Below are 21750 nucleotides of genomic sequence, written 5' to 3' on the forward strand. Positions count from 1 at the left end.
TAAATAAATGAGCGTTGTATTTGTTGCCATCACAGTGTTACATGTGTTACACGTTACATGTGTTTTATGTAGGATGTATTGCTGCTAAAGTCTTATACACAAATTCGTTTTTAGAACATTTCTGTGATGTTCTGAATGTCTAATAAATCAAGACCAATGGCTGCCAATAAGAAATGTAATCTTTGAAAAGGGCTGTTAAAAATAATCAGTGAAAACAGATTCTTGCATTCTGCTTATTACTACTACCATTATTACTGTAGTCAACATGACTTTTAAATCTCCTTCACTCCTACAATATTCTATGAGACTATATTTCTCTGTACTGATGGATGATTGGCTCAATTATGAAGGAGGAGGAGGATCTTTTGCCTTATTCCAAGTTCCAGCACTCCAGTAGTCATTCATGCTGGAGTGTGCCAGCGTCTTTACAAAGTGAGTCATAAAATCACGCTGCAGTAGACCCATCTGTACCATTAAACACATCTGAACCTCTGACATGGTTCTAAAGCTGCTGCTGTGAATGAAACAAAGTGTCACACTGAAGAGGGAGACTGCAATTTATTACCATTCAGTGACACATCTTTCTCAACATATACAAACACAAGAAAGATGACTCATTCTGTTCCATTTAATACTTCATATAGGCTCCTACAAAAAAAAAAGATTATGCTTCAAATGCCACAGATTATGAACAGTCCCGAGTTACATATATTGAGTGAATTGATTAGCTTAAATACTGGTGTATAAGACTGAGCAGGGATGAAACCTGGGCATCCTGCACATTTAATCCCACCAAAATCTATTACACTATAATCAAAGACAAATATAGCCTTCTGAGATCCATGTGACGTCTGGTGCACTACTTTTAGAGGCAGATGATGACTCAAGCAGTGTATTTACTGATATATCCAGAGTAGCAAGTATCTATTTAGTTTCACAGGTTTCCTTTTGAACAGGATGTGCTATATTGATGCTACCAGATGTCTAGCATTATGTGCTGAGTGGTCAGCTAAGCAAAGGAAATATTGAGGTTTTAATTGTATGAATTATCTCCATTTAAACAGGCAAGCCATAATCTAACAGAATAGTGTTTCAGTTTTTCAACAGGTCTGATATCAGTTTATTACATTGTGTAAGATTGTGGAGTATTTCAACTCAATTTTCTGCTTCTCGTTTGTTTATTTGTTTCTTATAATGTGAACAGACCACAGCAGTTTTAAGGAGTAGAAATGGAATTTGAATTTAAAGGAAAAATCCACCCTCAGGAACTCTTCAGGGGGTATTTTGTCTACTTCAGTTAGTGACTCCTTCATTTTGTAGAATGCCTTTTGACATCCACCACGAACTTCTTTGAAGCAGAACATTGACATTTTGGGAAAACACTTATTTGCTTACTTGCTGACAGATAAGAGGAACAATACCACTCTAATGTCTGTAGGCTAAATATGAAGCTACCACCAGCAGCCGGTTAGCTTAGCTTAGCATGAGGACTGGAAACTGAGGGAAACAGCTAGCCAGGCTCTGTCCAAAGGTAACAGAATTCACCTACCACTCCTCTAAAAACTGACTAATTACTGCAGGGCAATTTCAGAGTGGAGATTCAAGGAAGTCACTGCACCTGCCAAGAAATAGCCTAGTCCTCCACATGTTGTTTTTACACTTAAGTTTTTGTCCAGATTTAACTAATAAGATGTAAAGTGTTAATTAATGAACTTTAGAGGTGCCGGTAGGCAGATAGCCAGGCTAGCTGTTTCCTTTGTATCCTGTCTTTATGCTGAACTAACTGGCTGCTGCCAGTAGCTTCATACTGAACAGACAGACATGAGAGTGATATCAATCTTCAAACTCTGGCAAAAAAGCAAATAAGTGCATTTCTCAAAATGTCTAACTATCCCTTTAAATGTCCTGTTCATCTCTGTATTATGTATGAATCTGGAAATACGGATTGCAATAGTGATGTTGGCAGCATATCAACAACAAGCATAGTCAGTTCTTACTCAAAGTACAGTGTCCTGTGTTTGCACTGCATTCTGGTCTACTAGGGCTACTGCTGCTGGATATATTGTATGGTGCCTCTATGATGGATTTCTCCCTGCAAAAATGTTTAATGATGAATAAACGGCGTCTCTCAGGGGCTGCACAGTTTGATTCTTTGACACCAAACTTGATGTTTACTTTTGAGAGTTTAGCTGAGCTGAGAACATCTCAAACATGATATCAAGACGTCACTATTGATGGTTGATGTATTCAGGGGAATGAAACAGCTGAAACAGTTTAAAAAAGAGAGTACATTGTTAATAATTGTTAATGGCATGTGAACGCAGCATAAAAGGAATTTGTCTTCAAACACCCTGAAAACTTATTTTGCCAATCAGCTTCTTACTATGACCAATGGAATCTGAAAATGAACACAAAGTTTTCTGCTAAAGCTTGAGCAGTTTTGGTTATTTCACATACAAGAATTTCTGTATTTGTGTTTTTTGTGCTCTTTTCTCACTGGTGTGAAGTGGGTGGGTCTCAAGTGGAAAAAGGTGACGTATTTCCATGCACCAATCCGAGTATAGCAACATCTGAATCAAAAGGAAGTGAGTGTTGTGGTGTTGAAAAAATAATTTGCTTGTGCTGCCAGGCCACTGTCAATCTGATCAAGCCACATCCACACAGTCCTGAAGAAGCAGATTAGCTGAGTTTTTTCTCTTAATAAATAAAGATGTCTCAGATGTCTCACACTGATTAGCACAGACACCATAACTCAATACTTCAGTCCAGACTTGGATGTTGATGCCAACACTGCACAGCTGCCTGTGTGTGCTGGTTTCTATGGCTATGGTTCATGCTACAGTAACATTTATTCAGCAACATTATTATGTGATAGAATGGGGAAACAGGTGCCAGTATTGTCCTTTATTTTCATCTAACCTGCTGTATGCCATTGTTACACCTTCATTACTGACTCTTTAGTGTTATTATATTACACCTTCTAATATTCAAGTATAGCAGTAGTGTCATAAAATAATTAGGTAAAGGATAGTTAGGAGGGAAGGTACTGTGGGATATATATTCTTGAGATACTGATACTTTGGAGGGTAAAAACAGTGTTAAAAAAGAGGCCAAAGCACACTGAGCTGGGTTTGTTATCATCAGTGGATGAACTGGAGCTACAGCCCAAACATATATCTATTTCCAAAAAGCCACTTAATGTGAATATTTCATTTTGTGTCTTAATGTATCAGTTGTCTCCATGGCCATAACACTGTGCACTGTCAGGAATCCCCTACTCTGCTAAGTTGCTTGCTATAGGAAAAATCGATAGCACCGAGCATCAAATATCAATGCTCCTCTTATATAAGGTGGATGCTGTATATTAAAATCAATACATACAGAATATATTCCACATTAATAAGAATACCCTAATGAGCTATCTTTGGTGAAAGTATCTCTGCGCAGGACGAACTGAAATATAGAATACACTAATTTATGGTGGATGAAACACTGATGTAGAGGCATAAAGGAATATTTCAGTTTAAAGGGGCACTCCAGTGATTTAGCATTGCACTTCCATAACATTCAAAAAAGACAGAGAAAGAATAGTCAAAATTTAAGCAGCAGAGGCCGAGCTATCCTGATTTTTAGTCCCTAATAACACTGGATCCCACATTTCCCATAATGCATCTGGATAGTCTCTCATAAGACCTCAATGCTCATGTCTTTCAATCAATGCCTACAATTTTTTTGCTGAACAGACTTTTAATCCAAGATTATGTCTTTTTGATTTTTTTTTCTTTCAAACTTCAAACTTTTTCTCAAGATGAGTGAATTGGACTTAATGTGTAAAATTGGCGGAGTGCCCCTTTAAAGATAAAGCCAAATAAACTGTGAAGAACATATATTGATTACGCATTTAAAAGGTCATAAGCAAGATCATAAGCAAGCGATTAAACACATTATGCAATGATTTAACTTACGACAGACAAAAAATAGAACGTTGGAAAAAACAGTTCCCCTCTTAAAAGCATATTAATTATCTGAAACTGATAACAGCAAAAAACTTCCACTGACACCATATTCCACTGAAATGTTCATGAACACAAGTTAGTGACTCTTTAAACCTCATCTTGCTCCCTAGGTTGTGTTGAACTAAATTCACATGATGTGGATATAATTATAAACCTGCACTTACGTGATATTTAAAATGTAGATGCCCTCCTACGGCTCCTACACAGAATGTGCAATGACAGATTGTCTTTTGGTACCCTGGTGTGTGTGTTTGTGTGTCACTTGTTCCCTCACAAAGACCCTAAACTCATAGTGGCAGGGATCAGTTTTCAGCAGGGACACAGATGAAGCCTGTAGGGGGCAGCACATAACATGACAACAGCCTTTATGTGGTAAGCTGTGTGGGCATGTGTGAATGTGTTCTGTGATAAGAGACCCAGTGCTAAAGGAAAAATCAACCCTCAGATAGTCTGTACACTGTTGTGGTATGATCAGTTTGTGATCATTGCACTCCCCAAGCCATTTTGTCATAAAGTGGTGTAATTTTCCTTTTCGTACGACCAATTTTCTCATTCCCTGCCTCATCAACTCCCACTTTAGTTAAAGTCCCCATGCACTTAAAGTCCCCTTCCACTCAAAAATGTGTTTTACTTATTCTTTCAGTTTGCTATTTTAGCTGCACTGTGCAGAATGATGAATGTGCAGAGTTTGTTTTCACATTCATCTGCTGAAGGAGGAAAATTTATCTGTGCTCATCTAAATCTTAATTCAAGACATGTATGTACGAGCAGAATTTTGTGATATCACAACTAGTTTGGAGCCAATATGAAACTTATACAAGTGTGATGTGGAAACTTGCAGCCTGCAGAGCACATACACTGAGAATGGACTTTACAGTGAAGTAGCAGACATCTTGTGTCTAGTAGTTAAATTATTTTTGCATGTTCATGGTTTCTGATTTTTTTTAGTAAGGTAAAAGAAATACATGCAATGAAGACTTTTAAACAAGGTTATCAAACTTTTTTGTGGAAAAACCTCATCAGATAGAAATTATACTTCAAAGCTATTTTTATACGTCTTAAAAAATGTCTGGAGGGGATCTTTAAGGATTAAAACTGCTTATTCAATGATGAATTTCAAACTGATTCTTGAATATCGTGACAGCTCTGCAAAGAAGCTTTTGACTCTGTTGGTATTTTTCACTGAATGTGACTAAACATTTTGTGTTTGGCAAATTATCCCCAGGAATAAATAAAAAAACACCACCAAACAACAAAATGGAGCCAAAAAATTTGATCACCAACACCTGCATTTAATAATGTTTAGGCAGGATTTTTCCTTTAACAACTGCTGTTCCTCCTGATATTGTGCCTACAGTAAAAGTGCAGATGAGAACAGCAGCCCCTCTCCACTGGGTAGCACTGCCTCACGACTAATCAGGGTAGCTTTTGGGCAAGCCAGTGGTGTTGGATACTTGCCTTGCAGGTGCTATGGTACATGCCGTATACTAAGAGATAGAGCTGCAGCAAAGCTTTGCTGGTACAACAGCGCCCTCTCTTCTGCTTAAGCTGCTAGCTGACTGCAAGTTTCTCTCTTGGCCTGTTCTCCAGTGTGATAGATTTATCCATCAACTTCAGTGGATGCCCTCAAATAAAGCTTAAATAAATAAAGACATAATTCTCTCCAGACTAGCTGCATTTCCAGTCAGCACCTCCCAGCAGCCCATTGTACTCCACTGTCCAGTCTCCGTGATGGTGTTAACATCATTTTCTTCTTTTACTCTCTCTCCATTCCAACAAATAGGCTGCTGATGCTGTTCCGTGTGCAGTTTCCAATTATTTTTCAGTGTCAGTTAACCAATCAATAAATAATCCAATGAAACAATCAATCGAGTTATCCTAATCAGCCAGCTGGAAGCTGGCTGCTCACTTGGTCTTGGGTACCACCAGTATCTCATCACCATCTTGGATGCTGTAGGAGTGGAGAGCCCGGGTGTTGTACTTCATTTCCTCCGGACCAAAGGCGCTGCACTTGTCGATGTAATAGATCCTCATGCTGTTTGTGGACAGCTGGACCACTGTCGTCAACTGCTTCTTCAGCTCTGCTACTGTCTGGTCCAAACGGATGCTCAGCTGAGACAAAGACAAAAAGTTTCTACGTTTTAGGCATTAAAATGACACTCCTTGAGGAGGTACGATAGTAGAATAAACAAAAGTTGGTGGTATTTTAAGTTCTATACATAAGTTCGAACTCAAGCAGAATTGTTCAATTCTATGCTATAATCGTTGTATGTAATATGCAAACCTAACCGTGACCATGAATTAAACTGCACCCTCATACCATTTAATTTTAAATCCCTCCACGTCTTTGTTTTGTTCATATAAAAGTGCACAGTTCGATATCCAAAAAGAATTTATTTAACCTGTGAGTATACCCAAAAGGAGCAGAAAGTGGACTGTCTGAATGCCCAATTGGACGCCATTGTATCTGTTTTTGGGAGAGCAACTTTGTCCACAATTTTTAAAAGAACCATTTTACAAGATAGTATTTCTTAAAACTGCACACAGGGTCCATTGCAGGCACTACAGTGTTACATTTAATGATTGGAGTTAGTTTTGGCCTTGTGACTATGCTAACTAGCCAGTGGGCTAATTTACCGATTGATGCTCATGTTAGCAACTATTAGCTGCTCCAAATGTTAGCTTCTACAAGATATACATATGACCTATTATACAAATCAGATGTGTTAGCAAGAGACCAGATTCTACAGTTAGCCAGTGAACAAGCTAACATAAATCAGAAAATCAATCAGACTTAGACTTATCAGTGGCAAAATAATCACTTCCAGTACATATCTATAATAGGGTTAAAATGTATCAAGCAACATGTGTCATTGTGTCCTTTAGCAAAGTGAGTGGCAGTGAACAGTGAAGGAAGGTGCTATAACACATCTTATGATTTCTATGGTTTGAAAACAAAGTACTTGTTTGAATTTTTTTATAGTATGCTAAAGTACATATCATGAAAGTATAACTGGACGACTTATCGCTTTATGCAAGCGTGAGTAATCAAGGGCAGGATTGGTGTTGATTCCTGCAAGACAGCAAGGTCAAGTATGAATGGAGGAGTGACAAAAGGTTACATGATACAACCTTTAATCCTGCCTTTCAAGTTATTCTACATTCGTAAACTCTTCTGAACAATAGCTCATTAACTGTTTAACTGACCTGTTCCACTTTTTCCTCACAGTGAACCTCCACCTGGGCACGGAAGCGCGGCCGAAGGTCAATCTCTGCGAGTGGTTCCAGTTTTCCATATTTGGTTACCAGGCAATGGTATCTTATAAAGAAAAGAGCAGGAGAGGTGTTGTCATTCATTACATTGCAAACTTACAAACCCTACAAACACTCATGCTTTTGTTTTAAGAATTCAGAAAGAAAGTGCACCTGTAAGGCAGCTCCTCCTCAGGGTAGTCTAAATGGTAACGGATGAAAAACCTCTCTGCGTCTTCTCTCTCGCTATCAGTCACAACGCTGCCATTTAACTGTGATATTGAGGGAAGCCTGCGGAGGAGCACATACATATGAAGCAGCTCAGTAGCAGATATTTGTGACACTATTTGAATCTGAAAAGCTTCAGGTCATTGACTTCTACAGTTCTGAAGACCAAATGGAGATGTTCTTCTAATTCGGTGTTAAGCATTCCTCAGTGTAAGAAGAAACAACCTCTCCACCTGCTAAAAAGGAGGTCCAGTCTCACTAATGTCACTAATGGGACTCACTGTGCTATCATGAGGCTGCGTCGCTCCACGTTAGTGTAGGTCTGCAATAAGGGTATGCCCTGCAGTCGCACTTCCTCCAACTTTGGGAAGAAGTTCAGCTTTTCAATGTCTTCCCATCGGTTAAGACCTGACAACACACACATGGACAAGTTAAGACAGGACAAAGAAAGGACAGCAGACATATATTACAGTGATGTGTACTGTGTCTCTTGTAGATAGCTGTATCCAGGCCATGTGCTAACACTTTACAGAGCAGTTTGTTAAGTAACTACAAGACAGCATTGTTTGACTACCAGTCTACTACACGAGGCTGTACTTAGCCACAGTGGTACTTTGAGCTAAATGCTAACATCAGAATGCTAACAACAAGTGACAATGCTAAAATGCTGATGTTTAGCAGAATCATATTTACCATGTTCACCATCTTATTTTAGGTTGTTAGCGTTCTAACATTTGCTAATTAGCAATAAACACAAGATACAGCTGAGGCTGATGGGAATTCATTTTGAAATTTTGATGATGACACTAGGTGAAAAGATGGTTATTAAAACTTATCAGAATCAGCATCATCTTAATTGTCCAAGTATGTTTACTCAACACAACAATCTTCAGAAATATACACAAAAAATGACTATATACAGGTGAAACCGTTTCTGTGAACTGAAAACAGGATACAAATAGTGTAAAGAAATGAAGGGTGCAAGGAGTGATGAGATAAATATTGAATGGTAAAAAAAATTACCTTATTTTATATACATATAGTAGGTAGTTATATACAGTATATAGAGCCTCTTCAAATATGCAGTGATGAGTGAAATGTATTGCACATTTTGTATTTTAAACTAAATAAATATGTATAATTTGTGCTTTAATTGCCTTTCTGCTGGCCTGCCCTCTGATTCCCAGCTCCCTTAGGAGCTTGGCTGTGGAGTTGGCCATGAATCCGCCCTCAGCTGGGCACACCTTGGTGTTCCAGCCTCGGTTTCTTGCTTCTGCTGTGAGGTTGACCTATTGCAGCCTCTTTCACTCATTTGTTTCATCCACAGCATCCTCCCAGGGGACTGTTAACTCGACGATAAAGACCCATCGCTGAGATTCAGACCAGAGGACTAGATCTGGTCTCAGGCTGGTTCTGACAACTTCTGGGAGACAGAGGAGTCTCTGGCCTAGGTCAACAAGCATTTTCAAGTCCCTGGCTGAGTTCAGTGGGCCTGAATCTGGACGTGAGGAGTTTGCCTTTCTTTCCACTCCATCTAAAGGTGTTAAACGTGGGAGGGTTGACTGGGCCAAATTCATAGTATGAATGACACACATACATGGCCTGAAAACTAGCTACCTATCAGTAGCTTCTTCATGTTCCTCTGAGGGGGCAAATAGGAGGAAGTGATGCATTGAAGTCTTTTTGAACATCAAGCCTTCAGATATTGTTTCTGTCCCCTCTACTCCCAAAGGAACTCTAAAAATAGATTCACCACCGATTCTGCTTGGACATGGAATAAAAAAATAACACAATTTTTAGATGATTAACTTGACATTGGACAAAGCAAAACACTAATTCCAATTCCTCAAATATGAAAAGTATGCTTCTTCTTACAGGATAACGCTGGCAAAAATCTGTATTTTTTTCTTTGTCAACAAATCCCATGAAAAACCAAAATCAACAACAAATTGATCCTGTTAACAAGTATGTATACAAAGCCTGATATATCTTATTCCTCTTACCTTATGCCGTAGAGCTCAGAGCTCAGTCACACATACACCATCCAACTGCTCACTAGTGCACCAAATGTGTATTAATGTAGCGCTGAAAATAGTCTGTTTATTCCTCTTTGCATAACACTGGCTAAAAACTACAGTGCCCAACTATTTTAGAATGCAACTGAGACTTTGTTTAAAAAAATGTTATATTTGAGACACGTTTTAAAGATTCACATTTTTGGTATGAATGAAGCAGCTTGGGGATGAGAAGCATGAGCTGGATAGGGAAGTCAGAAAGTATTGTGAAACTTATTTTTGGTTTTGGTCTTTTCATGGGATTTGCTGCCAATAAAAAACAACAACAATCCTTTAAGTATGTCAAAATCTTAATCATAGGCTGTAGTCTTTTCTTGCTTATCATTACTTGTTTAAAGACATTTGCACTTAATTCCAAAATGCCTGAAACAAGGGATACTGCAGCAGTAATCAGTGAAACAATCTAAGTCTGTGGGCAGAAGAAAAAGCTGAATCTAAGACAAAATAACTTGCTTGGAAGGATGTTTCTCCATGTGCCTCTGAAGGAGCAAATAGGAAGAAGCGATGTATTGAAGTGTTTTTGAACACTGATATATTTTCAGATATTGTTTTGTCCACGCTACTTCTGATAGAACTCTAAACATAGATTCAGCACTGATTCCTCCAAAGTTAGAAACAACAATTCCTGAGATAAAAGCTAACGTGGAGAGAGATCAACTGTTATACTCTTCAAATAATACAAACCTTTCAGAATACAGTGACATGTTAGCTTATGCAAATTTTGCCATCTGTTATTAAGTCATTACATACTGATGGTGATACTATACCTTTGATAGGCTCTGTAAAATCCTGTAAACTGAAAATCTCAAGCAATGCTGTTTCCTCCTGGAATTAAGCCATCATGAGATCCCTCAGTATATTCATGTACCAGCTCTATATAGTACAATAGCACTAGTAGTAATAACAATATATCACTATGACGCCAACATACACACAAGCCAACAGCTGGATCCACTGACCTGAGTTGTGCAGGTTGATGCTGCGTAGGTTGGGGAAGAGCCGTTGCAGGATTTCCTTGCTGTCCTGAATGGAGGCCAAGTTGTTGTTGGCCATAACCAGAGTGTCCAGGCTAGGGAACATGGAACCAAACTTGCGGACTTCGGCCCAGTCCTGGAGGCTGTTGTCGGTGATGTGAAGCAGGCGTAGACTGGGGCAGGCAGCTCTGGAGGCACTCACGCCACTGTACTCGTTAAGGCACAGGAACAACTCCTCCAGACTGCAGGACAACATGGGAGAAAGAGGGGAGGAGGGTGAAGAGGAAAGTAAGGCTAGGTAAAAGAGAAAGGGTCGGACTGGAAATGAGATGAACTACTGTTCTGAGCTTTGGCCTCCCTGCTGGGTTTACTCAAAACAACTCATCTAAAATATGTATTTGTCTTACTCGGGTATCTCCTGGGTGAGCAGCAGCACGGTGTCCCAGGATACTTGGGTGTTGTTGAGGACGAGGCGTCGGACTCGGGAGAAGGCTTCAGCACACCGCGGCTCAAGGGTCATTCCTGCCAGTGGGTTAGAGCTCAGGTTGAGGAACTCCAGGTTGGGAATGCTGGAGACAATTTTACTAATCTGAAAACAAGAAATAATGTGGTGTTGAGAAAAAGTGTTTAAATGTTTGTCCCTAAAAGTCACAGACCACCGCACAAAACACAACCTGCACAGGCTTCTCTATTTGCTATATTTATCTATTAACTGTCGAGGGATAAAACAACAAACCCAGAAACAGCACCTCATGCCAGTCCTGCAGTTTGTTATGGGACAGGTCCAGCTCCACAACATGGGCACAGAAGGCAGCAATTTCAGCCTGGTCCCCTGCCCTGCTGATTCCACAGCTGTTCAACACCAGGACACTGGGCAGGTTCAGACGGTCTGAGGGGAAGATGGGCAAGGATGAAAGGAAGAATTTATAAGGATGACAGAGGGGAAGGTTCACACAGAAAAAGGAGGATTTTTTCAGCTGGGATTTGACTAAATGTAAATGAGTCAAAATTTGTTTGTTAAAATAAAAAAGTAGCACATCAGACAATTAAAATTAAGAATTTAATATAAGTACTCAACCTTCTGATACTCTTTCAGTGTTATATAAAATTAAATAAACAAGATGAGAACCAAACATTCCTCTAGGACATGATGACTGTAACAACTGTTACTGTTGCGCTGTACTACTTTCTAAACTTCTCTGCTCTTATGTTTGTGCATATATTTTGATATTGCCTTGTATTTTATCATTGCCTTTCATTGTTGTCTTGTATTCCTGCCTTTTTCTATTCAGGGAGGCTTTTTCATTTTAACTCTATTATTATCATTACTAATGTCATTTCATTCTCTTCTTTAGCACTTTGGTTAGCTCTGGTTTCTAAATGTGCTCTATAAATAAACTTGACTTGACTTACTGATAGACATTTTAATACAGTGTCTTGTCAAAAGCCCTGGTTCACTACAGTATCTGTGTTTCCTACCTCTACTTTGAAAAGACAGGACTCACATTCATGAGTCCAATGTCTCCACCACTAGAAAGCCTCAAAAGACCAAAATGCAATGCAGCCACAAGACATGTTGTATTTTTGAGTAATGCAGACAGCTGAATGTAAGTCTGAGCTCATTCTATGCAGGCTGTTGAAAGATATTTTTGGGAATGTAGGAGGGAGGATCAATGAGACAAAGCAGAGCAGCAGATGTGAGAGGGAGTTTCTATTTTATGTTTTTAATTGTCTTATTTGTTTTTAATGCATGTACCCAGGAAACCCTGGAAAGCAGTCCTGACACTGAGTGGATTATAAAGTAAAGTGCACCTAACTATTTAAGGTTTAGGGAGGCAAAGTGAAAGTGTCTTTTTTTTTTCTACAGCTCACCTTTCATGGGGGAACCTTGGGGACCTGCGGTGGGCACCACCACCACGCCCATGCCAGGCCCGCGGCGGTACGGGAAGTTCTCAGGGCTGTACTTTTCACTCATCACCTCCACAAAGGTACGACCCTCAATGGCCTCTGATGGCTCCATGTCTCCGTTCCGCTGAACCGCTCCCCCCTCAGCTGGCCGGCAGGGTGGGAAAGAGTCAACAGTTATTAGTTATCACATTCAGGCACTGTTTACACTGTACAAAATGCTGCAGCGTGTACACAGGTACTATGAGAGTGTATCCACACACATTCTCGACTATAAAACATAATACATTACTTCTTTGATACCACTCACAACATTGCATAATAAAATAAAAGTAAGTGAAAACTGACTTTTACTACTTGATTAAAAACAGAACTGAAAGTTTGGTCCTCATGGTTTCCATGCAATATGATGCAAGGTTTTCTTTCAAAAGAGTGATCCACACAAAAACTATCACATTGAACATAAACCCAAACACTTGCAACAGTATGACTCTCCATCATAAATGTAATAATGTTCACTGCAGCCACGGGCTTATCGCTACTGCAATTAAATACATCATACATCATAAAACATCATAAAAGTGAGAAACAGAAAACTACTGTTGCTGCAGTCACAAAGTTCACTTTACTGTTATTTGACGAGAACATACACAGATGAAAGAGACTGTGAGAAACAGAGATAAACCTGACTGAAGATCTGACACTGACATGTGCATGTTCTCTGTACAATTTGTCACCTTCTCCACTTTGCAACAGGAAAAACTTTGGTGAACATCAAGTTATAACCGACTAGTGTGATGCTACCTAGCAAACTTTCTGACAGTGACAGTTGTACAGATGCAAAGGATATTTTACTTTTTTATGGTTTAATTGATGGTCTTTTTATTGATCATTTTGACCTAGAGCTCATTAATTTGGGTCTATAGTATATATTTAATTCATCTATCCATTATATACACAGCCAGTTGATTGCTAATGTGGTTTAATACAACTGACCTGCAACAAGTCATACCTTCATTTTTGTTAAAAATGTTTTGGAGAGATGTTGATTCAACTAAATGCTCATTTTGGAGGCTGTAGTTTCTTTTTTAAAATTGTTGATTACCTTTTTGTCGAGTGACTCTTTGCTTAGTCCACTAATTGTTTCTGCTCTATTAAGGTTATTGTTGATGAACTGATTGGTTAATTAACTAATTGTGCAATTCACACTAAATCTCAAAAATCTTCACTTTTCCTGTCTTACATTCACCTGTCAAAGTTCTCCAAACTAGTTTATCAGCTGGTTTCACACAGATGAACACTCGTGCCCTGTCACTCAGTACTAATAATGCTAAACTATTAACATGAGTAACATGAACCATCAGCCCACTCATTTCAATGACTCACTTGTATTTTTTCTGCAGGTCTTCATACCTGCCATATTTCATTCATAAACTATTTTCTCACTTCTAGCCTGTACAAATCAGCCATTCATTCAGCAACTAATGTTCCATGTAGAATAAAACAGTCTTACATTTACATTGCAGAGACATAACTGCTGCCCTCCTCAGGATTACTGTCCAGTCTCATAGATGTCTGCATTTCTTTTTAAGAAGGGTACAAAATGATAATGGGATCAGGGAGGGACACGAGGAGGTGTCTTCAGCTCTTTATCAGCAAACCACAGAGACACTGTCCCATTTAAATATCCCTCAATTTGCCCAGAGGAGAGAAACAAGAGAGCTGATCTTTCTGCTGAACTTTTTAAAATATAAACACACTGAAGAAGCCATTTTTGACCTTACTTATCAGTTAAGTATCTATAATTAACATGAGTATGTGTGTGTTTTAAGATGCTTGGTGGATAGATCCTCGCTGTGGAATCTGCTGCAGGGAAGCATAAATTATGTAGTGGTTTTGCTGAAATAAAAAAAAAAAAAAAAGATCCTGTTACAATATCTTATTTGACATAAATGGACTGCAGTAAACTGTGGTGAGGCAATTTGTTATTCGTCAGCTGTATTTGCTGTAACGCCAGTTATTTGACAAACACAAATAAAATACATACTGTAGGAGTTTTACCCAATGTCTTGTTTGAGAGAGGATGGGTCTAAACTTCGACAGAAACCTCCAACAGAATAAGGTTATAGTTCAAAAGATATGACAGAGTGTCTTACCTGAAGAGACGTTTCTCTTGATTTGACTACTATCACTGTTTGCTGTCTTCTTCTGTTTCTGTAGTGATGGCCTGCCAAAGAAATCAGGAGTAGCCCATTTCATTTTGTATCCACTGACACGTACAATGGTGTGAAAAAGTGTTTGCACCCTTCCTGATTTTTTTTTTTTTTTGCATGTTTGTCACACCTTTGTGTTTCAGATCAAACAAATTTTAATATAAGACAAAGACAACACAAGTAAACACAAAAAAAATGCAGTTTCTAAATGAAGGTTTTTATTATTAAGGGAAAACAAAACCCAAACCTACATGGCCCTGTGTGAAAAAGTGATTGCCCCCTAACCCTAATTGGTTGGGCCACCCTTAGCAGCAACAACTGCAATCAAGCGTTTGCGATAACTTGCAATGAGTCTTTTACAGCGACTAGGCCACTCTCAAGTCTTCATTTTGTTTTTCTTCAGCCACTCATAGGTGGATTTGCTGGTGTGTTTTGGATCATTGTCCTGCTGCAGAACCCGAGTTCGCTTTAGCTTGAGGTCACAAACAGATGGCCGGACATTCTCCTTCAGGATTTTTTGGTAGACAGCAGAAATCATGGTTCCATTTATCACAGCAAGTCTTCCAGGTCCTGAAGCAGCAAAACAGAACCAGAGTATTTTCCCAAAAGTCTTGGGGTTCATCAAGATGTTTTCTGGCAAAAATGAGACAGTATATGTAAAATAAGCCTTAATGTTCTTTTTGCTCAGCAGTGGTTTTCGTCTTGGAACGCCATTTTTGCCCAGTCTCTTTCTTATGGTGGGGTCATGAACACTGACCTTAACTGAGGCAAGTGAGGCCTGCAGTTCTTTGGATGTTGTTGTGGGGTCTTTTGTGACCTCTTGGATGAGTCGTTGCTGCGCTCTTGGGGTAATTTTGGTCAGCCGGACACTCCTGGGAAGGTTCACCACTGTTCCATGTTTTCGCCATTTGTGGATAATGGCTCTCACTGTGGTTCCTAAAGTTTTAGAAATGGCTTTATAACCTTTTCCTGACTGATAGATCTCAATTACTTTCTTTCTCATTTGTTCCTGAATTTCTTTGGATCTCAGCATGATGTCTAGCTTTTGAGGATCTTTTGGTCTACTTCACCTTGTCAGGCAGGTCCTATTTAAGTGATTTCTTGATTGAGAACAGGTGTGGCAGTAATCAGGCCTGGGTGTGGCTAGAGAAATTGAACTCAGGTGTGATAAACCACAGTTAAGTTATGTTTTAACGGGTGGGGGGGAGACACTTTTTCACACAGGGCCATGTAGGTTTGGGTTAGGGTTATTTTTTTTCTCCCTTAATAATAAAAACCTTCATTTAAAAACTGCATTTTGTGTTTACTTGTGTTATCTTTGACTAATATTTAAATTTGTTTGATGATCTGAAACATTTAAGTGTGACAAACATGCAAAAAAACAAGAAATCAGGAAGGGGGCAAACACTTTTTCACACCACTGTATACTTATGCTTAAATGTATGCATTTATTTGCCATTGAGACTAAATTATCATTACTTTTACACAAGACAAAGTTGTCTATTTGGGAGATGAAAGACAGGCCCTACCGTTGCCAGTATTGTCTTACTCCAGAGTGGCTGGCAGGGTTGACAGTCGTCTCCAGAAGAAATGCTGCTCACTCTTTGTTCAGTCAGGATTTGCTCTGGACAGGCCAGGAAAGGGAGGAACTGGGGGACGCTCAGCTCATGACACTGGAGCACAGACATGGTCAAAGATCAGTTTCTGCCTCATAAATCATTTGCCAATATCAGTTTTACTGAAAGAGCACCAAAATACATGTTTAGATTTCTTACAAGTAGTGCAAGTGAGCTGCCAAACTGCCTTCACAGTCCAGATACAAACCAGACAGAGAACTGTCCCCATGAGGGTAAACAAAATAAGACACAATTTTCTGTCAGTGATAATACACATAAACTCAGTGATTGATGGTTGTGCAGTAAGTCACTTGAATTGTGAGATAAAGAAGCTGAGAGATTAAGTGGGTCTCACTTGTAAAGCATGACGATGTATGAATTGGAAAAGGAGGTTACACTTCAACAATGGGATTCTCAGTGGAGTGCTAAACCCAAGCATGTTCCAAAAATATCAAAAAAGGTAGCGCATCTCAAGTTTCCAAGTCAAGGAGGACAAAATAATGACATTGCCACTTGTTTATTTGGCTCACATCACAGTTGTGAGCTAAATAAACAAGTGGCTCACATCATAGACATCACAATACTAACATTTCACTTGTTTATCTGGCTCACGTTTGATGTGATAAACGAGTGAAATGTTAGTATTTTGTCCTCCTTGACTTGGAAATTTGAGATGTGTCACCTTTTCATATTTTTGGAACATGACGACATACGATTCAGCACTCAGTTCTCCTAGATTCAGCATACATTGTGTAAAGTAATACTTATTGGAAGATCAACTTAAGTAGGTGAAAAATGACCGTGGCAACAGCGAGCAAACCGATTATAAAGGTTTATATTTCATAGCAATAAATGTTACTTCTTCCACTGGATTTACGCCGAGATGATGTGTAACTCTTTGTGATTCGTAAAAGGTCTTCAGTTGTGCTGTTAGGTTTTACATCGGCCCACCAGGCACCTATAAAGTGACAGATTTTTCAATGGAGTTTGGCCCGCGGTGCCAAGCACCGTAGAAATTTCATATAATTTAATATGTCTTTGCTTGCATTAAACTCATACGTTAACAATTTATAAAACATGACAACCTACGATTCAGCACGTAATTCTTGTAACTTCGGCATATATCTTTATTGACGAAGCAATTGTCATTTAGACAAAATTTCAACTGTTATACAAAACACAGTTACAAATATATTACACAATACCAATTTCATGAAAGATTGTCCTAACAACAACGAGCACAACGGTTATAAAACTTTTTTGGTTGTAGGTGCTGCTTCTTCTATGAGATTAAAGACGGGCTGATGTGTAACTCTTGGTGGCAGGTAAAAGGTCACGTTTAATTGGTAACGTTACACCAAACGCCCTTAAAAAGTATCGCATTTTGAGAATTCTTCACTCCTAGATAAACATACACATCGAGAAGCGTATAAAACACGATGGCCAGCGATTGAACTGGAAGTGTTCTTAAATTCGGCATATATGTTATCGACGATGAAATACTTATTTAAACAAAATATCAACTTTTATGAGCGGCTTACTAGCTACACTTCAAGGAGTAACGTGACGTCCGTTTGGTGGAGAATAATGGTGGCAACAACATGCAAACCGATCATAAAAGTTGTCATTTCATTGCAGTAATACCTAGTTCTTTAATTAGATTTACGCCGAAACTAGGTGCAACTCTTGGTGATTCGTAAAAGGACATTAACTGTTGTTTTTACGTTAGACCTCGGCCGAAATGATATAGAGTTCTTAAAATTGACAGATTTTTGAATGGAGGCTGGTTTTTAAAAAAATAAAATAAAATAAAAAACAAGTAGCTAACCTACTACAGACAATAACAATATGTTTCCATCTTTGCAGCTCCAGCTAAAGGAAACAACGTTTAACTGGTGAACAATAAGGGTTAAATCCAGCAGACGGTGTCCGGTGTCCAGACTCGAGCATCAGTGAGTCTGACCCCCAGCAGCAGCGACATGGATTACAGATGGCAACCGTATAAATATACTGTAGATGATCAATAGCTAACGACAACAGCCTAACACAGCGTCTGAAAAACTGACAGAATAGGAGGTCGTCGTTTTACATACCTTTAACATCTACTCTTAATTTCCCTTGTTGATGAAAACAAACCAGCTGTCATTTTGCTCTCCCCTGCATCCTGGAAGTGACGTAGCTTGTTACATGAAAACGTTTTTTTTTCTTCATTTAATTTAATAACTTCCTTTTATATTGGAAATATGTTTAAATTACACCATATGATTCTTTTAATTCATATTTTTATGAGATGCTATTAAATTGAAAAAACAAAAACAAAACAAACAAACAAAAATAAAAAAACAAGAAGGTTCCTCTTGACAAGATGAGCCCATGATGTCATTGTGTTGCTGTTGATGCTGCTGATGATGATCGGGATTTGTCTTGTCTTGTTTTACATGTAGCTTGCCTGACACTCTGCAGATGTCATCTCTCTCATTATGTTGATAGAGCTTTTTCATGGCAGACACTTTGACATGTCACAGCAGGGAAAGGACAGGTGTAACTAATAACATTAGTGATGTTCAGGGCCCTTGTGTTGTGCATAGTGGCTCACTGGAATAACTTACAATTAACAGAACTGAGCTATCATTAATATCATTAGTAACACCTGTGCATTTCCTGCTGTGACAAGCCAAAATGTCTGCTGTGAAAAGGCCTGTTATTTTCTAATTTGGCATTAAACCAATAACTACATGGGGTAAATCATTTGGAAACTTGGACTGGTATGTTTCTTCCTTCATAACATTGTATTATGTTGAAAAGGTTATCATAGATGGGTGAGCACATTGTAAAATGTTGTAAAATAGATGTGGTAATAAATTACACTGGAGCCAAAACCATCATTAGCAGATCAACACACTCAAGAAACAACATATACTGTATATCAAATAAAACCAATTACGCAACACACCATTCACAATACATTCCTAATGGTGGATAGTAATGAGGCACTTAAAGTGTGTGTGTGTGTGTGTGTAATTGATCAATATATTGTCTATTGGACAGCCTAATGTCCGTCAATTGGATTCTGTTTTTAGCTGAGAGGATGAGGGTATGCAGCAGTACAACTCCTAACATAACATGAGTGACCTTTATTCTTAAATGTGTAAATGTAAACTGTGTAAACCCCAGAAATGAGATCTGAGCTCTGACAGGCTACTTCAAGGACCCTGATGGTCACTGGCTTTATGCCACTTTGTGCACCAGAGCCCTCTTGTGGTTGTGTATCATCACAAATGAAATTCATTAACACAGAGAATACCATTGTCCAGTGGCTGTCCAGTTTTTATTGTCACGGTTGTGATGGTTTATGAAGGCAAATGTAAATACTGGTGGTTAAACGATGAATGACTGATCTTCAGAGTGTTAGTATAGTCAATGATGAGCTTGAGTCCTCATTGCTAATTTGGTCACTGTCTAGTTAGATGGGGACTTAGTTCTGTTGCAGGTTGTATGCTCATAGCTTCAGGTATGTGCCTTGGCTGGCTTCTTTATTGTCAACATGGTGTTTCAGAGTGCGTTCATGAATGTGGACTTGCTGATGCCAGTCTCCCCTAACAACCGTGCTATGTATTTAAAGAGAGAAACTTATAATTAATAGTTCAAAAAGGAAGAAAGGTCCAAGGCACTCCTCTGGCAAAAGTTTAAAAGTCTTTATTCAGATGGCTAATTCAAAAACATAGACAATACTTGTGCTTGTTAAGATAGAGTTACAGTTTCCCCTTTTGTAGATACAAGATATGCGCAAACACCTGAACAGAAAGCCAATGAACTCATAGGAGACAAATGCAATGTATGACCACTAGATGTATAGAAGGAGGAGGACAACAGGAAAACATAATGAGAAGAAAATAAGAAAAAAATAGATGTACAGACAACAAGACAAAAAACAATAACATTGTATACCATCTACAGCAGCATAGGCACCAGACCACATATGCATCAGGGCAACTACAAAAAAGGACTGAAATAAATTTCTTCTTTTAGTCGTGGTTGTGCTGTGGCCTACATTTGGTATATATGAAATGTTTCTCTCTGCAATAATAATTTAGTCAATCACCACCCCGAGTTTTGTTTTTGATGGTTTCTAGGCCTTAAACCATAAGACTGTCTGGATTAGTGTTATGTACATTATAAAACTGCTTATCCATAAGTAATCCTAATTAGCTTTTCTGATAGCATACTTATGTTCAGAGACTCTGTCTTTCAGTCATCTCTTTGTCTGGCCTATGTAAAAGCAACCACAGGTACAAGTGATTACAGTTGATAAATGTTTTGATGTGTTACACCTTATGAGTCTTAAAATCACTGAATTGCTTACATTCCTTTATATTAGCACAATGGTTGCGAAGTCACATTTGTAAGTACCCTTCAATGGTCAATGAAGCCAAGTTTTTTTTATTATTGATTATAGGGAGATGACACTAACCTGTCCTGTAATGTTGGGACCCTCTTGAAACTGATCTTGGGAGGGACAGGAAAAACTTCCCTAAGAATAGGGTCACTTTTCATGAGATTCCAGTTTGAGTGTATTATCCTTTTTATTGGATTTGGTAGAGAACTGTGGCCTGTAACGAAGTAAACCTGCTCTTGTCCTGAAGATTGTCTTTTCTTTTTCTTAAAGAGTTCAGATCTACAGGCAAACTGGGCGTTTTTGTATGCATCCTAGACAGTTTTCATCTTATAACCTCTCTGTGCAAAATGGTCTGACAAGATTATAGTCTGCTTTTTAAACTCTGTGTCACAAATATGTTGAAGATGTTGGACTTGGCCCAAAGGTATGTTGTCCTTAAGTCAGTTAGGATGGAAACTATCCGCTTTCAGCACAGTATTTTTGTCTGTTGCCTTCTTATATACCGTAGTGTGAAGATGGCCATCCTCACCCTTAGAGACAGTCAAATCTAGGAAATTAATATTGCTTTTAGAATATTCAATATGCAATTTTGTTTCTGTTGTTAGTGTTCAAAAAATCATGAAACAGTAGAAGTTCCTCCTCAGAGCCAGTCCAAAACAATATTATGTTGTCAATGTACCATCCTCAACATTTCATTTTGTCACTATAGTGATGATAAATGAAAGGTTTAAGGCAGGTTTAAGTACGGTCGACCATCTGTACAGGACCATTTTCCCTACTAAAGGTTTGAGGCCAATGCAGTTTAAGCAATACAATACAGAACAAAATACATGGTAAAAAATAGTAGCCTACATATTTTGGAATTACAGGTGAGCATTTAGTGAAAGAGTCTGAAGTTTTAAATCTTTCTGTAAATTAAACTGTTGCAGTGTAGGTCTGTGTCCACATGGAGGCAGCATTGGTAAGCAGTCTGAACAGGAAAACAAGGACACAGTATTTCAAGATTTCAACGTTGCCTTCCTCAAGTTAAACAAACTGTCTAATTACTCGTCCCTGCTAGGAATTGTTTTAATTC

At 38.6% G+C, this 21750-nt stretch overlaps 1 protein-coding gene across 2 annotated transcripts; it reads right to left on the reverse strand.

The window, feature by feature from the left end:
- Positions 1-2175: 2175 nt before the first annotated feature.
- On the reverse strand, positions 2176-18467 carry LOC122984121 (tubulin-specific chaperone cofactor E-like protein). Of its 2 annotated transcripts, none has more exons than XM_044354442.1 (11): positions 18373-18467; positions 16213-16336; positions 14607-14677; positions 12418-12597; positions 11295-11434; positions 10953-11134; positions 10531-10787; positions 7778-7904; positions 7443-7559; positions 7224-7335; positions 2176-6128 (listed from the first exon to the last, which is right to left on the reverse strand). In XM_044354442.1, exons 4-11 carry the CDS (start codon positions 12563-12565, stop codon positions 5922-5924), a joined length of 1290 nt encoding a protein of 429 aa, XP_044210377.1. In that variant the 5' UTR covers positions 12566-12597; positions 14607-14677; positions 16213-16336; positions 18373-18467; the 3' UTR covers positions 2176-5921. The 2 variants fall into 2 exon arrangements, with proteins under 2 accessions (XP_044210377.1, XP_044210375.1); XM_044354440.1 differs by having other exon boundaries at positions 16193-16336.
- Positions 18468-21750: the final 3283 nt, after the last annotated feature.

Source organism: Thunnus albacares, chromosome 6, assembly GCF_914725855.1.
Source record: "Thunnus albacares chromosome 6, fThuAlb1.1, whole genome shotgun sequence".
Lineage (NCBI taxonomy): Eukaryota > Metazoa > Chordata > Actinopteri > Scombriformes > Scombridae > Thunnus > Thunnus albacares.